At 44.2% G+C, this 21,581-nt stretch overlaps 2 protein-coding genes across 2 annotated transcripts; one reads left to right on the top strand and one right to left on the bottom strand.

Annotated features, from left to right (window-relative positions):
• Positions 1-1,369: 1,369 nt before the first annotated feature.
• Positions 1,370-6,548, bottom strand: cnot9 (CCR4-NOT transcription complex subunit 9). Its single transcript, XM_061235410.1, has 8 exons — positions 6,362-6,548; positions 5,296-5,475; positions 4,604-4,719; positions 4,380-4,489; positions 3,621-3,730; positions 3,421-3,519; positions 2,767-2,858; positions 1,370-2,164 (listed from the first exon to the last, which is right to left on the bottom strand). Exons 1-8 carry the CDS (start codon positions 6,377-6,379, stop codon positions 1,996-1,998), a joined length of 894 nt encoding a protein of 297 aa, XP_061091394.1. The 5' UTR covers positions 6,380-6,548; the 3' UTR covers positions 1,370-1,995.
• Positions 6,549-7,012: 464 nt separating this feature from the next.
• LOC133124316 (ubiquitin carboxyl-terminal hydrolase 37-like) lies at positions 7,013-21,402 on the top strand. The gene is made up of 23 exons (XM_061235414.1): positions 7,013-7,113; positions 7,786-8,030; positions 8,144-8,306; positions 9,081-9,184; positions 9,610-9,701; positions 9,817-9,894; positions 10,402-10,490; positions 10,816-10,900; positions 11,577-11,732; positions 12,260-12,391; positions 12,676-12,799; positions 13,200-13,399; positions 13,867-13,984; positions 14,075-14,154; positions 14,637-14,801; positions 15,706-15,826; positions 18,266-18,455; positions 19,054-19,190; positions 19,509-19,569; positions 20,135-20,250; positions 20,337-20,406; positions 20,520-20,658; positions 20,772-21,402. The coding sequence occupies exons 2-23, from the start codon at positions 7,857-7,859 to the stop codon at positions 20,842-20,844; spliced, it is 2,667 nt and encodes an 888-aa protein (XP_061091398.1). The 5' UTR covers positions 7,013-7,113; positions 7,786-7,856; the 3' UTR covers positions 20,845-21,402.
• Positions 21,403-21,581: the final 179 nt, after the last annotated feature.

A 21,581-nucleotide genomic window follows, 5' to 3' on the forward strand; every position in this document is an offset into this window, starting at 1 on the left:
GTAAATTTTTATTTATTATTAGTGACCATTGTGGGTTTTTCTTTCATTAACGGAGGGGTACCAACAATTTTGTCCACGTGTGTAGCTATTGCATTGTGGTACTCGGGGTATTCTAGCTGCCAACCGTGGTATGCTCATTTGCAAGTTGAAGTATTCCTCAAGGGTTCCGATTGTATCTGTAGGGTCACGCTAGGACTTGGAATCGCCCTGTCCTCAAGGGTCCTCTTCACACTTGTTCCTGTGTTCGATCTGCACTTCATTGCACGTCACTGCTAAATGCCTTGTACTGTAATGTAATTTATGCAGAGATTTACAAACTTAACAGTATTGTGGTTTTTGTTTAGACTTTTGAGAACATGAGGGATGGTTTCAGAAAATGTGTAAACAATAAAAAGAAACTGTAAGCCCCTCCAGCTGGTCCAGAATGCTGCAGCCCACCTGACTACCAGTCAGCCCAGGTCAGCCCATGGTTGGTTTTACATTACAAAAGCAGTTTTGTAGTCCAGCACAATTGGTTAAAGGCCATATGACATAAACATAACTACCTAGTGCAAGAGGTTGGTTTGAGTCAAAGTACATTTGTTTAGCAAATCCATTTACAGGAAAAACAATGCAATAATATTGCATGAGCATGGGGTGTTGGCATCAAATTTATTCACCACCAGTGTATGCGTGGCAAAGGCCTGAATTGCACTCAGGACAGAAAATCTGCCAATGAAAATATATGTGCATGTGGTTCGATTCCCTGGTGTAGCCACAATAAGATGCGCACAGCCGTTGGGCCCTTGAGCAAGGCCCCTAACCCTGTATTGCTCCAGGGGAGGATTGTCTCCTGCTTAGTCCGATCAACTGTACTTCGCTCTGGATAAGAGCGTCGGCCAAAAGCCATTAATGTAATGTAATGTCCTAAGCAATCTAAGCCCATTACAGCTGGCGGAGCAGCTTTACCTCAGTTCAGCGCCTAACAAACTGCTGTAGGCCGCCTTTCAACTGGCACCCTTGTGACTAGTACTAATTGAATGTATGTTTGCCAATGAATGTACTTTTATCAGGGTATTCCTCTGTGTTATTCCACCATCTTCCAGAGGATAGGGAGGTGTTGAATCTGTGGAGGAGGTTGTAATGCTGGAACGGGAACATGGTGGTGAGAATTTCCTCATGAATCTCTTACCCCAAATGTACTGAAGAATGTGGAGAGAACAGAATAAGTGACCAGACCTCACTCAGATAACGTCAAGCACAGCCTCAGAATACAAAAGACATAAATTGCAGTTGGAGAAATCTGGTAAGTTGTCTACCAGCGGAACCAAATTCAATAACCATGAGATACCGTGCTCAAACTTGGCAGTTACATTGATGATTCTTGGGATTAACCCATAAGTGCACAAGTTTTATTCAGTAGTTTTAAACGTTTATCTCAAGGTTTAATTCTGTGAACACGTTCAAAAATCCATCTCAAATGGGTAAAAAATTCTAACAGGAAAAAATATCTTTTCTTGAAAATGAACTTAAGACTTCAGAGCAAGCAAATGATATTAAATACAAGTCAGAGAAAACATGGCATCTGTGCCATAAGGTTTCCGTCAAGTCATTTAACAAGATGTGCTTTACAGCACAGTGTGTGTACAGTAAACGAAGAAATGCATGAAAATGCTATATCGAATGTACATGTCCGGATGAAGGCTTTGAAAGATTGAACCTGGCATTCAAAGGCATTATCTCCTTTACCAGAAAGGCATTAGCAGACTGAAGAGAATGCAAACAGAATATCCTTCCCAAGGGAAGCCCTGGTGTTAAGCTTCACGAGCTTGTTTCTAGACCAGACAGTCAAAAGATTTGCCAAGTATTCTTTGTCTTGAAACTTTGCACAGACTTGACAGTCTCTGTGCGGGGTGTCCAGTGGGCAAACGGTGTCCAGTTGGCAAACTCTGTCCAGCTGTTCCGGTGTCCATACTGCCTTCCCTGAACACTTCTCTGGCACATCACGTTCTTAGGTTACTGTGGAGGTAGGGGGATGCCTCGGGGGTCTGTGATTTGCCCCTCCTGGAGGTTCTTCACCAGCTGTGCCAGCCAGCGCTTGGTGGTGGTGTCATCCTTCAGCACCTGGGCGAAGGTGGTGTCTTTCAGCTGGTCAGGCAGGCACTGGCGGAGGGCCTCACGTGCTCTGGAAAGGGAAAAACCCAAAGGCCACAGGTTAGCTACAGCCAGCTTGTTGTGATCAAGACAATATACACTCAGTGACCGCTTGATTAGCTAAACCTGTGCACTGGCTTGTAAATAGAAATATCTAATCAGCCAATCATGTAGCAGCAAATCAATGTATGAAACTACGCAGTCGTGGTGAAGTGGTTCAGTTATTGTTCAGATCAAACACCAGAATGAGGAAGAAATGTGGTCTAAGTGTATTTGACCGCGGAATCATTGTTGGTGCCAGAAGGGGTGGATAGAGTATCTTGAACCTCAGATCTAGCGCAGTAGAGTACAAGAGTACTGAGTACCAGCAGGGCAAACTCTAGATTCAGAAATTAAAAGTCCTCCCCAAGTATTTTGTCCCTATTACCTGTATTCGCTATTTAGTATAATTATTTGGTGAACTCCTTCATTCATAGGTGGAAGGGCAAACATGGCAGGACTTTTACTTTCTAGCCTCTGTACTTCCGAGCTCTGCCGAGTACAGGACCCCTAACTGAGGACTCTGAGGGAGAGGACAGAAAAATGCAGGCTCCGTTTGGCAAAGTCTGGAATCTCCAACTGTGTTTTGCATACCTGGGATTATCGGAGAGGCGGAGATAGCATCGCACCACATGCTTCAGCAGGCGTGCTGAAGGCTCTTTTGAGAGCTGCAGCACCATCTTCCCCTGAAGAACCATGAAAGATCATAATGTCATCAGTGTAGCCAATATCAATGCTATTCGCACACCCAAAACAAACCTGCAAGCAAACCTAAAGGACACATTAGGATGAGACCAATGGCCACTACTACTAGCTGCAAATGTTTGGCCATTGGTATGGTACCACGAATTACAAATGAATGACGACTCATTATTATTGTTGCCATTGATCTTTAAGAAAATTAGAACAAAAATCAAGTGTAGCCTTGAAAGAAATGCAGCACTTTGTGGTTCATCTCCCATAGTGATGGGCTGTTAGTGATGTAATGTCCATTTGTTGTATTTGAGTCAGCACTGGCAGAGCAGTTCCACTCAACTCCTGGTTTTGAGTACGGTTAGTAAGTTAGTAAGTACGGTTTGGCCATGCATGAGAAGATTTCTGCATTACATTTCCTCCACTTTTGTACAACCGATTTAAACAATTGGGTTTTCTGCATGCCAAGTGCAGGTATCATTGTCCTTTTCAACTAATACAATGACACAAAAAACTGGGGAACAAATACTATTAAAAACTTAAGTTTCAACTTACAAGTATCATCGCCACATGAGAGAAGCGTTCGTATGTCTGACAAATATATGCCAGCCCTGTGTCGTCCAGGAGTATCTTCTGCAAAATGAAAGTAGCCACCTGACAGGAGAGAAAAACAGCAAGAGTGCTTTTATTACTGCCAAACAGCAGCACTCAAATCTCCCCTGATTCTCTCGATAATATGATAACAGAGCACCTACCGTTTTGGAAAGCTCACTGCCAGACTCCATTATACGCAGGCACAGGGGAATGATCTCTGTAGTTAGTAAGAAGTTGATCACTTCCTGTTCATCCGTTTTTACCAGTGCTCCTATGGTCAAGGGGAAAAAATGTAAGCTTTAAAGACAACATACAGCATTAGATCCTGTGCTGCAGTAGACACAAAATGGGCCCATGGCGCATTTGGTGATCCATTATGCATTTAGCTGAATGTATGTGTAATAAATGGGCACTGATTAGAGCTGAAGAGAAATTGCTTCAAGAAATAGCTAAATTATTTATCAGGATCTGCCAGACCCTGAGGATTTGAGCGTCAAGCTTGAAAGTCAATACAGAGAAGAAATTCACTAATGTCCATGTACTAATGCTCACACATACAGTGAGCACCATAATTAATTGCACAGTGACACATTTTTTGTTATTTTGGTCCTGTACTTTGAGTTTGAAAGGATACAATGACCATGAGGTTGAAACGAAGTTCAGACTGTCAATTTGAGAGTATTTTCATCCATATCAGATGAACCATTCAGAAATGATAGAATCAGTAGTACTGTACTGGAATATTGGACTGTTTTACAATGTAGAATAAATTAATCATTTTTCCAAAAACAAAGGAATTGGCCTTGCTGTTGCTACACTTTTGGAGGGGACTATATATCAAAGTTAACAGATTTCACAAACTGTGCTTGTCAGAAGCTCACACTGGAATAGAACCTCAAAACCCGCTTTCATTTCAGTACCTATGACTCCAAGGCTGGTGAGACGCAGGTACTCGAAAGGACGCGTTTTGCTGACCGTGTGGAGGAAGGGGTAGAGGAACAGCGGAATGTGTGCAGCCAGAAACGCAGACCTGAAACATACAGCCACCAAACCAGAAATGTATCACAAATGACTTTTACTCCAAGCTAGAGTGCAGAAAAGACTAAAACCCCTTAGTAACACCACAGATACGGCAAACGAGCACCTTGTCTCCGGATGGGATGCGACACACTGCAGCAGTGCAAGGGCATTACACACTCGGTTGGACTGGTGCGCTGTGAGAGTGGGTGGATTGATGGAGGGATATATGTTGACAATTTCCTGGAGGGGGAGAAGACAAAAGACCATTACATCTTCACTTAAAAAAGGGATGAGAAATTTAAAGAAAAAGTTTGCACCAACAAACAGTGCAGAGCTCTGCTGTTTCTAGAATGTGTTTGAGCACAATGTCCTGGCATGAACTTGGTGCCGCTCTTAAAAGGAAAGACCACAGACACTTAATGGTGCAGCATGCATTCCTTTCCCAGGTTTAAAAGATGGTCCGTGTAGCATGACAGTGATTGCTATTTATGTGGCATGGCCTTCTCAGTAACCACATATGAACCCAATAGAGCATTTATGGGTTATTGTATCTCAACACTTATTGTACACTTTCATCAGCTAACTAAGCATAAATTAATCATTTTTCTGTAAAAGTGATGAGTCCTATAGAACTCCAGAAGCATTTAGACTCAGTGTCACTGTGCATACAGGCCATTCTGGCAGTGGGGTGGCCCATTAGCCAACTAGGCCACTTCTTATTGGCCTTTGCATCTTTTTCACTAAACATACATGAATATGCACAGAGGTTCTGCTAATAATGTTCTACGTGTAATAATGTACTACACAGCTTTTTACCTGCAGCAGTGCCGCGATGGTGCCACAGGAGTGCCAGAGCATGGGTGCCAGGTCTGGAACAGACTCCCGCTTCTTGCTGAGCTCCAGCAGGGCATTCTCCCGGGTCTCCGGGCTGGACAGCTCATTGATCCACTGATAGATCTTTTCCCTATCCACCTGCGCCAGTGCTGTGCTTACAGCCTAAAGCACACCAAAGACAGAAATAAAAGGAGGAACAGGGGGTGACAGGAGAATGGCGGTGGAACACTGCTGAACATATGGGCATTCAAATTTAGCCGGTAAATCCCATAACTGCTGTTAAATTGTAGAATTTAACAGCGCGTCATATCAAATGCTTCTGGCCTGATCTGATGTTTGAAGGCAGTCCCCAAAATGTCGAACCATTCATGCAATTTACCAAGCTGGCTGACTGACACAATACTGCAGTATTGAGAGGTTTTGTGTCACTTCAAAACAGATTTCTCAGGTAATTTTAGTTCCCTTAAAGAGTTCCTTTAGATTATATTAAATTTTCAAAGCACGTCAGTCTCGGCCACCAAGCCACGCATTCTGAATTGGCGGTGCCCAAACTTTGTTCACCTATGCTATGCTATGCTAACAGGATAACTAACAGTTCGTTAGCTAAGTTAGTTAGAATATTTTGACCCGTTTATTTTAAAACTAATGTTGCCCAGAAAGCAGTAACAATTACACGATTGCACACTAACAATACACATCAGTAGCCTACACATTTTACAAGCGTAACTTCTGCTAACATTAGACATTCAACACTTACAACGTTACCTACGAATTAACTTTAGATAATGTAACCATACAAGAGGAAATGCATACGCACAACGTTAGCTAGGTTGTTGGCAATATTATAACTGAGGGTTCCTAGCTAACGATAGTTAGCCAGCGAAATTACCCAGTAGACTAAGCGCTAACTTACTTAGACCCGTTAGCTGAGCTAGCAGTGTATTAGCTAAAATGAGTTTAGCCGCAATCTACCCCTCTCAGTTAGACGGAACGATTCGTTTGTTTCGAGGCCTAAAAACACCCAAACAAAACCATAATGAATTCTTACTGCTCCTGTAGCCAGCATTCTCTGCAGCGCCTGGATATGATCTCCCGGGGGCTGTTGAGTACCTATTTTAAACCAGTCGTAATATAAATATAAATAAATAAATAAAATCTCTGTTAACAGAGACACCACCGCCGAACCAGCAAGAGAGCCTGAACTGTGACCTTTGAACCATCACCCTGCGCGCACTTCCACGAATGGTGGATTTTGTCACATAAAATGCCTCTATGGAATAATAACTTTATGTATTTATGTTTATATATTTATAGTATCGCTTATCTCAATTATTTCACACTATTCACACATACAGTAGCTATAGACTACAAAGTATCAACAGAGAGGAAAATCAAGATATTAAGCAGGGCTTCAATGCATCATTCTCTCTAGTATTTATGATTAACACAAAAATTGTCCACACTATTCTGTCAGTCCTTATATTAGGGCAGCATAATTATAGGAGGTCAAATATTAATATGTGAAAAAATCGTTTCCCTAAACTACTGAGAAGGACCACAGAACATTTATGTGATCAAAAGCAGAGCGAATCACATCTTTGGCAACAAGACGCTGCGTGTGTGAAATGGAAGATAAGATAATTCTCGCGAGACGGTGGATCAGTTCCCGCCATCGTGTTAAGCGCATGCGCATGCCGCGCAGCCACAATGTGGACTGCGCATACTGGCTGCTTGGATATCAGCAAAGGTCTTCAGGCGAATTACAGGATTTATTTGTAAAATATTGCATTTAATTCCGGAGTAAGTATCTTATTAAACCAGAGCCTTGTTTTCGCTAACAAGTTATTGGCAAATATTCCTTAAAGGCGAATAATGTTGCAGGTCAACTTGGTGGACTTAAGTTATTGCTAGGTTAAGTTACCTTGCTAGAGCTACGTTACCTGACATTCGTCAACTTTATTTCCTTAACTGTTACCAATATTATAGCCCATTGTGTAGCTTAACTATTAACACAACAGTTGGTTACTTGCAATGTTGGGGTCATTAACACGGTAGCTAGTTCTTGTATAGATAGCTAGGTAAGTTAGCTTGCTGGCTTTCGTGGTGACTCACAAAGCAGTTTGTCAAACGAAAACCACAATAACAAGTGCTTTTTTAAAAAGAAAACACGCAGCAGCTGTTTGATGTTCACTGTTTATTAGCGAGCAACGTGTTACACAGCTTCTGTTGACACAGTTAGCGGTGTGTCCCCTGCGTCGATTAAATAGAAATAGCGGGTATTAGATAATGTGACGTCTGTCGAACCTGACAGCCAATGGCTTAAAAGAAAAGGCCATATAAATAATGACGTCATAACGTCATAGTTCCTCTAACGTTATAATGACTTCCAACAAATGTAGTGATACTGTGGATGCTATGAGGTACCGAATGAGGTTTGCTAGAAGTTAGTAATTTTTGATGTTATATTTGCAGGATTCAGAATTTCAGAATATATTCTTACTGTGCAAGTAAAAATTGGAGGGTCCCCATCCTGACGGCCGGTGATGGCACCCGCACCGCCCAAGGTCCTTCAGGGGGACTCCGTTCGCATCCGCATCTGCAGTTTGGAGCTGGGGACGACTCGGTGGAAAGAGGGCAGCTTCGAGATTCACGAGAGTGACGGCAAGGCCAACCTGTGGGTGAAGTTCAACTGCGGGGGCGCTCCCAAAATATTTCAGGTACTAAGCTTTGAGCGAAATCCCACAGGCACTCATGAATGCGTCTGCCAGTCTGGAGCAGACTAGGACGGGAGGTTTGGTGGTTTGATTTATTTGTTGTGCTTTGCCTCCAGCTGAAGCAGAATGTGAAGAATGTGGTGCTGGGCCCAATGCAGAGTCTCATCCGACTGGCGGTCACCCTGAAGGACTCGAGTGTTACTTTCGACAGGGTGCCAGTCACGCTTGCCCAGAAAATGAAGGAGTACCTGGAAAGAATAAAGGAGGGGAAACATACAGGTCAGCCATGTTGTTCCAGTTGGTGGACAGTAGGGATGTAACGGCATGCCATTATCTGTGTCTGTATTGCTTGTGACACAAAATTATCTGTATCTGTATTCAGATTAGGAACCAAAAGTGGTTGTGGTTTGACCAGGCGTGGGCGTGGTTTGATTGGAAGTAACTGCAAATGGCCTGAGCACATTCCTAATGGCTAAATCCAGTATTGGAATCTATTCATCTTTTCATTGCAAAATAACGCTTAAATATACAAATTGCACAAGCAATGATTAGAATTACAATGAGTATAATGGTAATAATAATAATACATGTACATTTTAGTCATTTGGCAGATGCTTTTAATCCAAAGCGATTTACAAGTGCATAAGCGACTTACAAGTGCATAATAATAATAATAATAATATGTATGTTAAGATAATTGAAAGTAGAGAATGAAGTTACTTAAAACACCCAAAATAGCGTAGCACTTAATAGCTTAGCCTTATCACCGTGGTCAGCAAAACACGCAAACAAGTGATCTTCACACTATCTCGAATCTGCAACATTTTTATTTGCCATACAATTTCTGAGCCAGTTGTATGAAGGCATCATCTGTTCAATACGAATGATGTAATTGTATTCGGTTACATAACCTAGTAGACAATCTCTAGCTACATCTTTTCATGATTTTAATTGAATACTGCTGTTTTACTTAATTGAAAACTTAATTGAAAGTCTGTTAGTGTAGAGGGGCATTGAAAAAGTTCTGGCAATGAAAAAGTTATTATCTCCTAGTTCTGAAGACAACCCAGAGAAGTGCAAGTTTTGGAGGTATCCTGGGGAAACGTTTGCTGAACGAGTCCAGCCCACGCACAGGCTCTGTGGAGAGACGGGTAAAGGTAGGGCAAAATCAGTTGGTTGAAAGATGTAGGGTGCAAGCAGAAAGAAATTGAGCAGAAATTCATTGTTTGGGAAATGCCCTCACCATTAGTCCCTTGTGCCTTGGTGTAAAATATTCAACTCCAGGTGCATGTGTCTAAGGAAATGCCTGTGTAAATATTTAACTTCTAGTTCTGTCAGGACCAGACCTCAAATATGTAATTGTTGTAGATTCACATACTTTTCTGTGCTCGATTGATCTTGGCTGGTACAATCGGGCCAACCGAGAGGATCAGAAGGCGGGGTTTGCACACTTTGAGAGTATTTCATTGGTTTCAATACACCGGACAAGCTCAGTAAAGTGTAGAAGAGCGTTTGAATCCAAAGCTATTTTGTATTTGACCCAGGTCTGGTCAGGAATGCACTACCTGTATGTGTCTTCCAGGCCAGAGCACACAGGGAGTCTCCACGAAAGCAACTGGGGAGTCCTGGCAGGATGACCTCCACTCCTGAGCGCCGTGGGCTCTCTGAGAACAGGTGGGCAGAGGTCTTTAAAAGGTCCTCCCAAAGACATTTCCTGTTTGTAATCTATGAGTTAAAGTGGCGCCCTAATGACATGACGATCTTTCGATTTCTCTGTTGCGTTTTTCAGAAGTGAGAAGCGGAAGAGGCTGGTGGTCTCAGATGGTGATGTGTATGAGGACTACCCCAAGGAGAATGACTCCTCCAGGTAAACGGACGCTTGGCAGCCACACAGATTCTTTTGAAGTCATTTTTGAGGTTTTGTCTTGATCTGAGCTGGTGGACTTTTGTTCTTGTTTTTCATTTATTGAATGAGCCTTTAGCTTTTGCTGTGATTATCTTGAAACTTTGGTTATTAAGCCACAAAGTATAAATCGGTTCCACTATGAGGATGCAGTCAACGTTCTGGTATGCATCTGGTATGTGGTCACAGCTGACTGTGGCTGCCCCCGTAGAACATCTCTAGTATGAAGAGACAGACTGTCTGTCTGAACCACTTGATCCTTTGGATTGCTATGGTGATAAACCATTAAGCGTCCCTTACCAGCGCTTTCAATGCATTTTAAAAAAAGGCTAAATTGCTTCCGCACTGCAGGGTAGAGCAGGGATCGCAGAGATAAAAGATCCTTAAATGTACAACAGGTCAGTTGTTTCTCGAAACTGAGTGAGACACATGCACTGATAGAGATCATTTTCCGTTTTACTGGTGCTGCAGCAATAACAACGGCAGCTTGGACTCATCCCAGAGGTTCCTGCTGAGCTGCAAGGAGAAGCTGAAACAGTCAGAAGACAGCAGGAGCTCAGGTTGGTGCTGCATCATTTACTGTCTATTCTGTGCATGTAATGTGCCATGGAACAGAAACCTTCAGCAACTAAATGAGGACAGGACATCTCAAATAAAATGTCGTTTGGCTGACGCTTTTATCCAAAGCTGCGACAGTTGATTAGACTAAGCAGTAGATAATCTTCCCCTGGAGCAATGCAGGGTTAAGGGCCCAACGGCTGTGCGGATGTTATTGTGGCTACACCGGGGATTGAACCACCGACCTTGCAGGTCCCAGTCATGTACCTTAACCACAAAGGTCAAATTACTAGTACTCTTCATTCCTTTTTTCTTACCTTTGACTAGGTCCTGTTCCGCTGCAGACATCGTCCTTCTACAGTGGCCATTTGGCAACTAAAGATTACTCTCAGGGGCGCTCATTCCTGGACAGGTATTTTATAATAATAATTAGTTATTTAGCTGACACTGTTATCCAAAGCGACCTTCTTGTTGTTTCGAATAAGCAGGGGGAACCCCCCCCCCCCCCCCCGGAGCAAAGCAGGCTTAAGGGTCTTGCTCAAGGGCCATTTTACCAGCGTTTGTGTTAATTCTTACCCTCTTATTGGCTCATTTTATTACCTTTATTATAAACATTGTTTTTCGGTGAGCATATTTCTGCTCTGATCTATCAGTCATATTTGCCCCAAGACGTATTTTGAGTTTTAGAAACATCGATTTATGTGAAATTGACCATTGCGACTTACGACTGATTATGATAGGACGAGTCACATTCGTTCTGTTATCTCTCCAGTATAGGTTCTTCCTCTGTACATAATTTGTCTGCATTTTGCAAATGGTAGCCAGGATTAGGGCACCATGCTGAATTTGAGAGGGAGGGAGAAGGCAACCATAGTACTTCTCAAATTACTGTTTCATACTATACACTATGTAGACCTGGAAACCCAACATAGCTCTGAACTTAGTAAGATGACTTCAGTAGAACATTAATAAGAACCATTTTACACTCTGCAGGACTTTAATCCTCTCTTTTTCATGCATATCAAAGCTCGGCCCCATAGAGCACAGTAATATGGCTGATTTCGCTGGTTTCCCACTTTACTTTTAAGGCCAACGAGCACAATTCAGTCTCCCTCCTCTAGAAGGAGCCTGTCGTTCCCGAGTCACTCCACGCCCTTTAAGAGGCTTCGCCCCAGTACGGACTACAGTGGGTGGAACAGGCCCAGGTCCTCTGCTCTGGCACCGCTTCAGGCTCCTCTGCAGGGGTAAGGACGGGCGATTCATGTCCCCTAACCCCATGACCCCTAAACCCACAGGCCCCCTTCCTTTAATGTCGGCGTTTGGTTGAAATGGTTTTGTCCTTTCCTGTAATTTATTTGTTTTTGTTGATTTGTGCCGTCCTTTCAGTATCTGTAAATCACCCTCCATAACATTTTTTTATTATTTGGCTCTGTACTCCATAATTTTGTATCTGTACTAAAAATAATTCACATGTGGTTAACCTACAGATTCTCAGCTTTTATTAAAGGGTGTTTTCATACCTTACAGCACTTTGTCTACATTGCCCTCCATTTTCAATTGTATAAAAATACTCTTTAATAAAAGCTGAAAATGTGCACTTTAACCACAGATTAATTATTTGATTACAAATCTAAAATTGTGGAGTACAGTGTCAAATCAAGAAATTTGTCTTTGTCCAAAACATTAGGGAGGTCACAATCTATAATGAATTTCATATTGATGTAAGAACTGTATTTGTTTATGGTCCTGAACCGAGTGTCTCTGTTTGCAGATTCTCCAACCTGGGGAATACCTGTTACATGAATGCTATTCTGCAGTCTCTGTTCAGCCTGCAGTCCTTCTCCAATGACCTGCTAAAGCAGGGTGTTCCGTGTAGGAAGATCCCTGCTAACGCTCTTCTCAGGTACCCTACACCCTAACCTCGCACCCTGCACCCTTAACTCACACCTTGAGGGCAGAGAACTGCTGGTTTTCCACCCTTTACCTGGGGGGGTCAGGTGCTAGGACTAATCTGGCCAATCGGTAGTGTTATTACCTGGAAGGAAAGAACCAGGGTTGGATTTGGATTTGAGGGCCAGAGTTGATGATCCCTGCACCTTACACCCTCACCTTGCACCTTACGCCCTAACCTCGCACCCTACACCATTACCTCACACCCCTCACTCCGTCACCTCTGTCCCCGTGCAGGCGCTTCATCCTCCTGCTGCTGAAGAAGGACACGTCCACCCCAGAGATGAAGAGGGACCTGCTGAGGAGGGTGAAGAGCGCCATCTCCTCCACAGCTGAGCGCTTCTCCGGGTACATGCAGAACGTGAGTCCTCCCTCTGTCCCTTTCTCCAGTCACCATCCCTGTACAGCTCTGCTTTTTCACAGCCGGTCGTGTGAGTTTGTTACCAATAAGTCCTGCTGCTATACTGACCCCTAAACAGGACCTGTAAGCAGCAGTTTGTAGTCTGTCCGAGTAGAATATTTGTGGAATATCAGTGGTATCACAGCTCTAAAATGGTTCCCTTTGATTCATTACTAAAGCTATTCTCTTTATACCACTGCTTGCATCATATAGCCTAATTGAAGATTCATCTTATTGCTATATTATATGAAATTGAGCTCCTCCAAATTCACTCAAATAGTGAAGGGGGTTAGATGGTCTGTTCATCCTGGGAACACTGACCCCCGCAGAACGGCACTGAGGGTTGGTTTTTCCCTCACAGGATGCCCATGAGTTCCTCAGTCAGTGCCTGGATCAGCTGAAGGACGACGTGGAGAAAATGAACAAAAGCTTGAAGCAGGACGCCTGGGAAGGGTCTCGGGGGGTGCGGCCGGGGGAGCAGCCGGACGCTTCCCGAATTTACACCTGTCCCGTGGTGGCCAATATGGATTTTGAAGTGCAGCACACCATCACGTGTAAAGGGTCAGTCCGGCTGAGCACGGCATCTCACCGTCCCACTTTCCTCAGTCTTTCATATCACAGTCAGGCTCCACCCACAGCACTTCAGTGTAGATGGGGCTGCTTCCTGAAAAAGTGTGCAAACCATAATCCAGGGCTGCACGATATAGCTATATAGCATTTTAGCACAATAAGATCATTTCCGGCAGGTGGCGGTAGGTTCCGTTGTTTCTTCTTGTCTTTAATCATGCTTGATACGGCAATGTATCTTCAAAAAAAACATCACTTGTGCCCAATCTGAACTGAAATTCTCTAGGAATTTCTTTAAAAAATACAAAACAAAGATTTTCTCTGGGTGTTTCAAGCATGTCAATTCAGTGGCCCTAAAATGACTGGTTGATAGCTGCCCAGTGTGTCTAACCAGATGATGTCCTTGTTGGATTTTCCTCTGTAAGAATTTAGTTTCTTTTTATTCCCCTGTCTGGTTTCAGGTGTGGAGGGGTGGTGACCAAGCGGGAGCAGTTTAATGACCTGTCCATTGATCTGCCCAGGAGCGCAAAGACCCTTCCGCTGCGCTCCCTACAGGACTCCCTGGACCTGTTCTTCAGGGTGTGTAAAAATGACACCGCCACTGTGATCGGCTCTTTGTTACAGCACTCTTGGTGAACAATTGGTTATCAAGCACTCTGTATTCCCCAGATGGAAGAGATTGAATATTCCTGTGAGAAGTGCGATGGGAAGTCAGCAACGGTGACACACAAATTCAGTAAACTCCCCAGGTAAGGATCATGTAAAGGCCATTTCTCCCTGTTAGTTAGCCATATGCAAGGACCAGGCAGACATCCTGAGATAAACTTGATGGCTTTATTCCTATTTGGTTTATACACCCCTTTTGAAAGAAATCTACACTTCCTAATACATTAATAATAATGGGATGATTAGGTCTTCATTACTTCATTGTAACTTGAGGTGAGAGCATTGTTATTGGCTGTTAGAATCGTTTTATGGTAAATGCTCATGGCATGAGGACAGGTTTCCAATACAGTCAACGCAGGTCCCGTTTTGAAACACAGAATATCATCAGCCTTCACTGCCTGCAACTTTCCGACACACAGAACCCGCCACTCAAAAAGCACTTTCGAAAAATACAATATTGCTTAATTTGAGTCGAAAGTACAAACACTATGCCCACAAGCCAGACCTGGGAATTTGTCCAACTAAACTGATGAGATGTTTTACCTTTGCCTGTTCTCTCTCTCAGGGTGTTGATCCTCCACCTGAAACGGTACAGTTACAACGCTCAGCTATGCCTCAACAGCAAGCTGGGGCAACAGGTGTTCATACCCAAATATCTCTCCCTGTCGGCCCACTGCACAGACTCCACCCGGCCCCCGCTCTGTCTCGGCTGGACTGCGCAAACATCTGTGTAAGTAACCAGTGCAGGGGTCTAAACCCTCCTGCGTGGATATGCTCTACTGATATAGGGGTATAATGAGCCAGCTTGGGTCCAGCTCTATAAACGCTTTAGTTTTAGTACTTGTTTTCACAGTACTGCCACTGTGTAGCTGTTCACTTTCCCTTGACTCACACAGTACTTTTTTTGGGGGGCATCTTTACTTAAACCTTTGAAGAGTAGGTTTTTTTATTGAATTATCAATTTTACGTCACTGTTTTATAACTCCATTGCTTTTTTGCATCAGCATTAGAATGGCCAGGTGAAAACATTCTAATCTCATATTGTGATCTGTAACTATAACTGTACTTTAACTTCAGCAGTAAAAGGAAAAGCTTGAGGAGTTGTACTGCTTGACATGCCTCTAGTGCTAGTGTAGTTTGCTGGTGTTGTTCACTAGCGAGAAGAAGATGGGTAATAATCGCTTAAAAATAAATCAGGAAATAAATCTAATAAATCAAAATTCTAGGTAGCTGGTTTGTATCTTGCAATACTTTCACTCTATGGTAAGGTGCTTTATACCAAGTTCACAGCCCAGGGGATGAATGCTAATGTATTAAATAATTACTGCCATAAAAACAGTATCCCCTTGGCTCTGGTGTTTCAATGAATGTGTGAACCTGGTTACTGCCAACCCCTATTATATATCCATGGAATAACGTGGAAGGACCAGGTGCAGTTGAGTCAGTCTTAAGGATTCAACTGAACACAGTAATTGATTCACTGAACTGATCTTTTATGTATGGTTACACTCATCACATTCATTACACTTATGTTTGCTCTCATGAATATTTCATTTCAATATTTGCTTGAACCCAGAAAGTTATTTCTGACATTTGGACTCCTCTTGTAATCTCGGTGTAATCTTGTTTTTCAGGAAAGGCTCTCTGAAACCTGATGCCTGCATTTCTCTCGACTCAGACAGTGAAGAGGAGGTCACCAGAAAGACGGCCAGTGGCAGACGCAGGCTGGGTCTCGGGGATGAGAGGGTGGAGAAGGTGTGGCTTCCACGATGCAGTTACAGTGACGTGTCTCCATGAGGTCTAAGACTGGAATGCATTGCATTCGCGGTGCAGAGCTTGCTTCCATTCGGCGCCCATGCTAGTGGATTATAGCTGCTACACAGGCTCCGCACCGTGAAAGCAACGCATCTGGTGTAATTCCAGCCTTAGACCTCACAGGGATGATGGCAACAGCCAGATGTCATGCTTTTCCACTGTCGGGCCTACAGGGGGTTGGTAACAATAGCCAGCATTAAACATATTAGTAATGGCTGATTTTATTTTCGCTGTAATTACAATGTATGGGCGAGGTGCAAATTGGAGTGTAAATGCTAAATGAAATTGTATAAGCAGCCATATGCATAGCCACTGCATGCCATGCCAAAATCTACAAATTCCCAGAGTAGAGAATAGAGTAAATATTCTTATGAAGTATGTTGTTACTAATCGAGTGCACAACTTACAATGTGTGATTGCAATGCTGTAAGCCAAAGGATAATGAGGATATTTTACTTGTACCAGAAGTTGCAAAAAACATGCAGCGGTTAAATATCAAGGCTGTGCTGTCGGTGTGAGCTGACTGTCTGTCCCTGACTGTACTGTCTGTCTGTCCCTGTCTGTACTGTCTGTCTGTCCCTGTCTGTGTGAGCTGACTGTCTGTCCCTGACTGTACTGTCTGTCTGTCCCTGACTGTACTGTCTGTCTGTCCCTGTCTGTGTGAGCTGACTGTCTGTCCCTGACTGTACTGTCTGTCTGTCCCTGACTGTGTGAGCCGACTGTCTGTCCCCGACTGTGTGAGCTGACTGTCTGTCCCTGACTGTACTGTCTGTCTGTCCCTGACTGTGTGAGCTGACTGTCTGTCCCTGACTGTACTGTCTGTCTGTCCCTGACTGTGTGAGCTGACTGTCTGTCCCTGACTGTACTGTCTGTCTGTCCCTGTCTGTGTGAGCTGACTGTCTGTCCCTGACTGTACTGTCTGTCTGTCCCTGACTGTACTGTCTGTTTGTCCCTGTCTGTGTAAGCTGACTGTCTGTCCCTGACTGTACTGTCTGTCCGTCCCTGACTGTGTGAGCCGACTGTCTGTCCCTGACTGTGTGAGCTGACTGTCTGTCCCTGACTGTACTGTCTGTCTGTCCCTGTCTGTGTGAGCTGACTGTCTCCCTGACTGTACTGTCTGTATGTCCCTGACTGTACTGTCTGTCTGTCCCTGACTGTACTGTCTGTCTGTCCCTGACTGTGTGAGCCGACTGTCTGTCCCTGACTGTGTGAGCTGACTGTCTGTCCCTGACTGTACTGTCTGTCTGTCCCTGTCTGTGTGAGCTGTCTGTCTGTCCCTGACTGTACTGTCTGTCTGTCCCTGTCTGTGTGAGCTGACTGTCTGTCCCTGACTGTACTGTGTGTCTGTCCCTGACTGTGTGAGCCGACTGTCTGTCCCTGACTGTGTGAGCTGACTGTCTGTCCCTGACTGTACTGTCTGTCTGTCCCTGTCTGTGTGAGCTGACTGTCTGTCCCTGACTGTACTGTGTGTCTGTCCCTGACTGTGTGAGCCGACTGTCTGTCCCTGACTGTGTGAGCTGACTGTCTGTCCCTGACTGTACTGTCTGTCTGTCCCTGACTGTGTGAGCTGACTGTCTGTCCCTGACTGTACTGTCTGTCTGTCCCTGACTGTACTGTCTGTCTGTCCCTGACTGTGTGAGCTGACTGTCTGTCCCTGACTGTACTGTCTGTCTGTCCCTGACTGTGTGAGCCGACTGTCTGTCCCTGACTGTGTGAGCTGACTGTCTGTCCCTGACTGTACTGTCTGTCTGTCCCTGACTGTGTGAGCTGACTGTCTGTCCCTGACTGTACTGTCTGTCTGTCCCTGACTGTACTGTCTGTCTGTCCCTGTCTGTGTGAGCTGACTGTACTGTCTGTCTGTCCCTGACTGTACTGTCTGTCTGTCCCTGTCTGTGTGAGCTGACTGTCTGTCCCTGACTGTACTGTCTGTCTGTCCCTGACTGTGTGAGCTGACTGTCTGTCCCTGACTGTACTGTCTGTCTGTCCCTGACTGTGTGAGCTGACTGTCTGTCCCTGACTGTACTGTCTGTCTGTCCCTGACTGTACTGTCTGTCTGTCCCTGACTGTGTGAGCCGACTGTCTGTCCCTGACTGTACTGTCTGTCTGTCCCTGACTGTACTGTCTGTCTGTCCCTGACTGTGTGAGCTGACTGTCTGTCCCTGACTGTACTGTCTGTCTGTCCCTGTCTGTGTGAGCTGACTGTACTGTCTGTCTGTCCCTGTCTGTGTGAGCTGACTGTACTGTCTGTCTGTCCCTGTCTGTGTGAGCTGACTGTACTGTCTGTCTGTCCCTGACTGTACTGTCTGTCTGTCCCTGTCTGTGTGAGCTGACTGTCTGTCCCTGACTGTACTGTCTTTCTGTCTGTCCCTGTGGTTCCAGGTGTCGGGTGACGGCAGGACGGAGCCTCTGGACAGCAGTGGGATCAGTGATGACGAGTTGCTGGCGGCCGTCCTGGAGATGAGCCGTCGGGACGAGGTCTCCCGGTCCCAGAATGAGCCCAGCAGCCCCGACACCGGGTTCGGAGACGCCGACGTGCCGGACCTCCTGCACAACAATGAAACCCCTGCAGGTGACCTCTCAGTGTGGCGCTTTACCTGTCGTTAACGTTGAGCAAGGCATTTTGTCTGAATTGTTTTAGGAAGAATTGAGATGTGTAAATGGATTGTACCTAAAAGTTAGGCTCTGGAGGCTTCTCTCGATAGGAGTATCTGCTAAATGCTTTAAATGTATGTGGCTTGCATTTCTCATTTAATCCATTCACTCATCCATTAGGACTTTAGGATATGAGCCTTTCTCTAGGCCTTAATGGATGTGACTTGGGTCGAACAATGACAATTATCTCCTTTCTTGTGATTTTTTTTATTTATTTATTTTTTTTAAAGGTAAAAACAAATATTACATTGAATGAAGTTAATTATAACAGCCAAATTATTGTTATAACTTTTGTATCTCTGAATCTTCAAAAAAAATGTTTGAATATGTTAACATTCATCGTCTTGAACGCACATCCAGTAATTCACAGCCAAAGATGTTCTACAATGCTCCCATAGAATTAAAAATGAACCATCTCCTACTCCTATTCCAAAAAAAACCTACTCTTCAGAGGGTTAACAGCTGTAAATGTGAACACTGGCTGTACTGATGGCACATGCCGATGTCCTGCACAGACATGCTGGGTGAGAACAAGGAGAACGAGACCCCGTGGGGGGCTGAGGGAGAGACGGACTGGCCGCAGCTGGAGAAGGAGAAGGAGGAGGAGGAGCGGGAGCTGCAGATGGCTCTGGCCCAGAGTCTGCAGGAGCATGTGAGCACCTCCGCTCCACACAAGCCATGTCCCATTTACAATTACAATATCGGGCTGCCTAATCCTGTTCCTGGAAATCTCTCTTCCTCTAGGTTTTTGCTTCAACCCCAATTTGCCACATCTGATTCTACTAATTAATGGCTCAAAAATCTCTAGTTGTTGAATCTCTAGGTGTTTCGTTTGGTTTGGAGTGGAAAACCTACAGGACTGTAGATCTCCCGGAACAGGGTTTGGCTGTCCTGTTCTAATCATTTGAATAGGGGGGACATTTTTTACATTTGAATTGCTGAAATTAACGTTCGTGTAATCTCCCTGCAGGAAGCTCGTGAAATGGAGGAGGATGATGACCTGAAAAAGGCCACAGAGCTCAGCTTACAAGGTACAGATTGTCCGTTCAGTAAATATGCCTGCAAACCATGATGGAGCAGGCCAGTGTTAAATTGGGCTCTTTCTTTAAAGCGTGGATGTGAACAAATCACCGGCACATTTCAGTAAAATAATTGAAAATTGTTTTTCAAAATAGCTTCTACTGCTCTAAGTGGGTGATCGAAAGGGGTGGGCCTTGTTCAGTTGGGTTGGGTCTTCTTGTTGGGTCAGTTGATAAGATTGCCAGCTTGCAAAAGAATGCTGTGTGGAATGATTTTGAAAAGCTCAATGAAAACCCTTGTGTGACTAAAACTTGCCACTTTGTTTAATATTAGGTAGTCTTAACCTATGCAGTGAGCAAAGAAGCATACATTCATTTCAGAAAATATGAAGCAATGCTTAGTTTTTATTTTGTTTGTGAACTGTGCTGATTCAAGTAGGCTAGTGGATGGTTTTTATTAGCCTGTATCCTGCATCACAAAAAACACCCTTGTAATTGCCCTTTTCAGACCTCAACTAGTCGACAGTCAGAAATGTCATTCCCCTTCCTACTTTAAAGCCTCTCCTCCTGAATTCAGAGTTCAGCCGCTCCGTAGTGGAGTTTGTGTGTCCAGCTGATGACTCTGGGAATGAAGAAGCGTTTGCCATGGACTACAGCGAGGCAGAAGCCGAGGAGCTGAAGAGAAATGCCGAGGTGAGAGTCGAAAGCCCTGACCGAGGCCATGGCAAAGCTGACTGAATATGAGGGCAGACTAAGCTCATCTGGGTTCTACTCCTCAGACTGGAGAAATGGCCAACTCTTTCAGACTCGTCAGCGTGGTCAGTCACATCGGCAGCAGCTCGTCCTCAGGTAAGACCCATCAGCAGGAAAACGACACTCCCTCTGGTGACTGATCCACAGATCGCCATGGCTGCAGCAGTAGTAATCGCCCCCGTTCCCTCTCCTCATTCGCACGCGCACAGGTCATTATGTCAGCGACGTGTACGACATGAAGAAGCAGTCCTGGCTGACCTATAACGATCTGAACGTGACGCGTACGCAGGAGTCTGCCGTGCAGAGAGACAGAGACCAGAGCGGGTACATATACTTCTACATGCAAAGGTTAGCCTCTCCCCGTCAACAGTGCTCCGCCCTGAACATCCTTGGGGCAACATTTCCATCTTATGTTTCTTCTGGAGATGGCACTTGATAAGACTCTTGTCTCTTGTTTGCAGGGAATTGTTTGAGGAGCTGGAGAGGAGAGGGGGGAGTAGCGATACTGGAAGGGCGGTTCTACAGCCCCTCTGAAGAAGACAGGCAAACCCGCTCATAGGAGAATCAGGTGGTCGAAACTCCCCAGCCAATGTTTGGAGTCGAGGCAAAAACATTTCCAGTACTGCTGATCATTCCTTCCACACAAAATTCCTCCCAACATGTGCTTTGTATTTAACTGTTTTTTTTTTTTTTTCAAACTCTTAGCCAAATGCCTTTCAGGGTTTTTTTTAACTTCCATTCCTTATTTGATCATTAAAGGAATACACCAACATTATAGATACTTTAAATGCATTAATGCAAGTTACAGTGACAAAGCGCACCCTTACATAAAACTTTAAGTCATCATAGATTCTCTCAATTGCCCAGATCTTCTTAAAATATTATAATATACATCAGCAGTGACTGGGAGGACCAAGTGCTGTTGAGTCTTGTTTGATGATATGCTGCCTAAAAATGGTGCAATATTTTAGTGGTGCTAACTTTCCAGTGAGTTTTACATTTTATGTTTGTACAACTGAGATTGAGTTGGTTAAGTCTCTCACAGGCTTTATGATTTGTTTGTTCATGTAAATAAATATTTTATTTGTTTTATTCCCTCATTGAAGTCATTTATTGATTGGATAGTTAAACCCCTTAAGTTGCATGTTTTGGGTTTATTTGCTGTTTGGTATGATGAAATTTTCAATCAAGCGGGCACACAATACATCAATACATAAATCTCTAAACTTTTTTACGATGCCAATGTTTCAGTGACAACGGTTCCTTATTAT

Source organism: Conger conger, chromosome 3, assembly GCF_963514075.1.
Source record: "Conger conger chromosome 3, fConCon1.1, whole genome shotgun sequence".
NCBI classification, from domain to species: domain Eukaryota; kingdom Metazoa; phylum Chordata; class Actinopteri; order Anguilliformes; family Congridae; genus Conger; species Conger conger.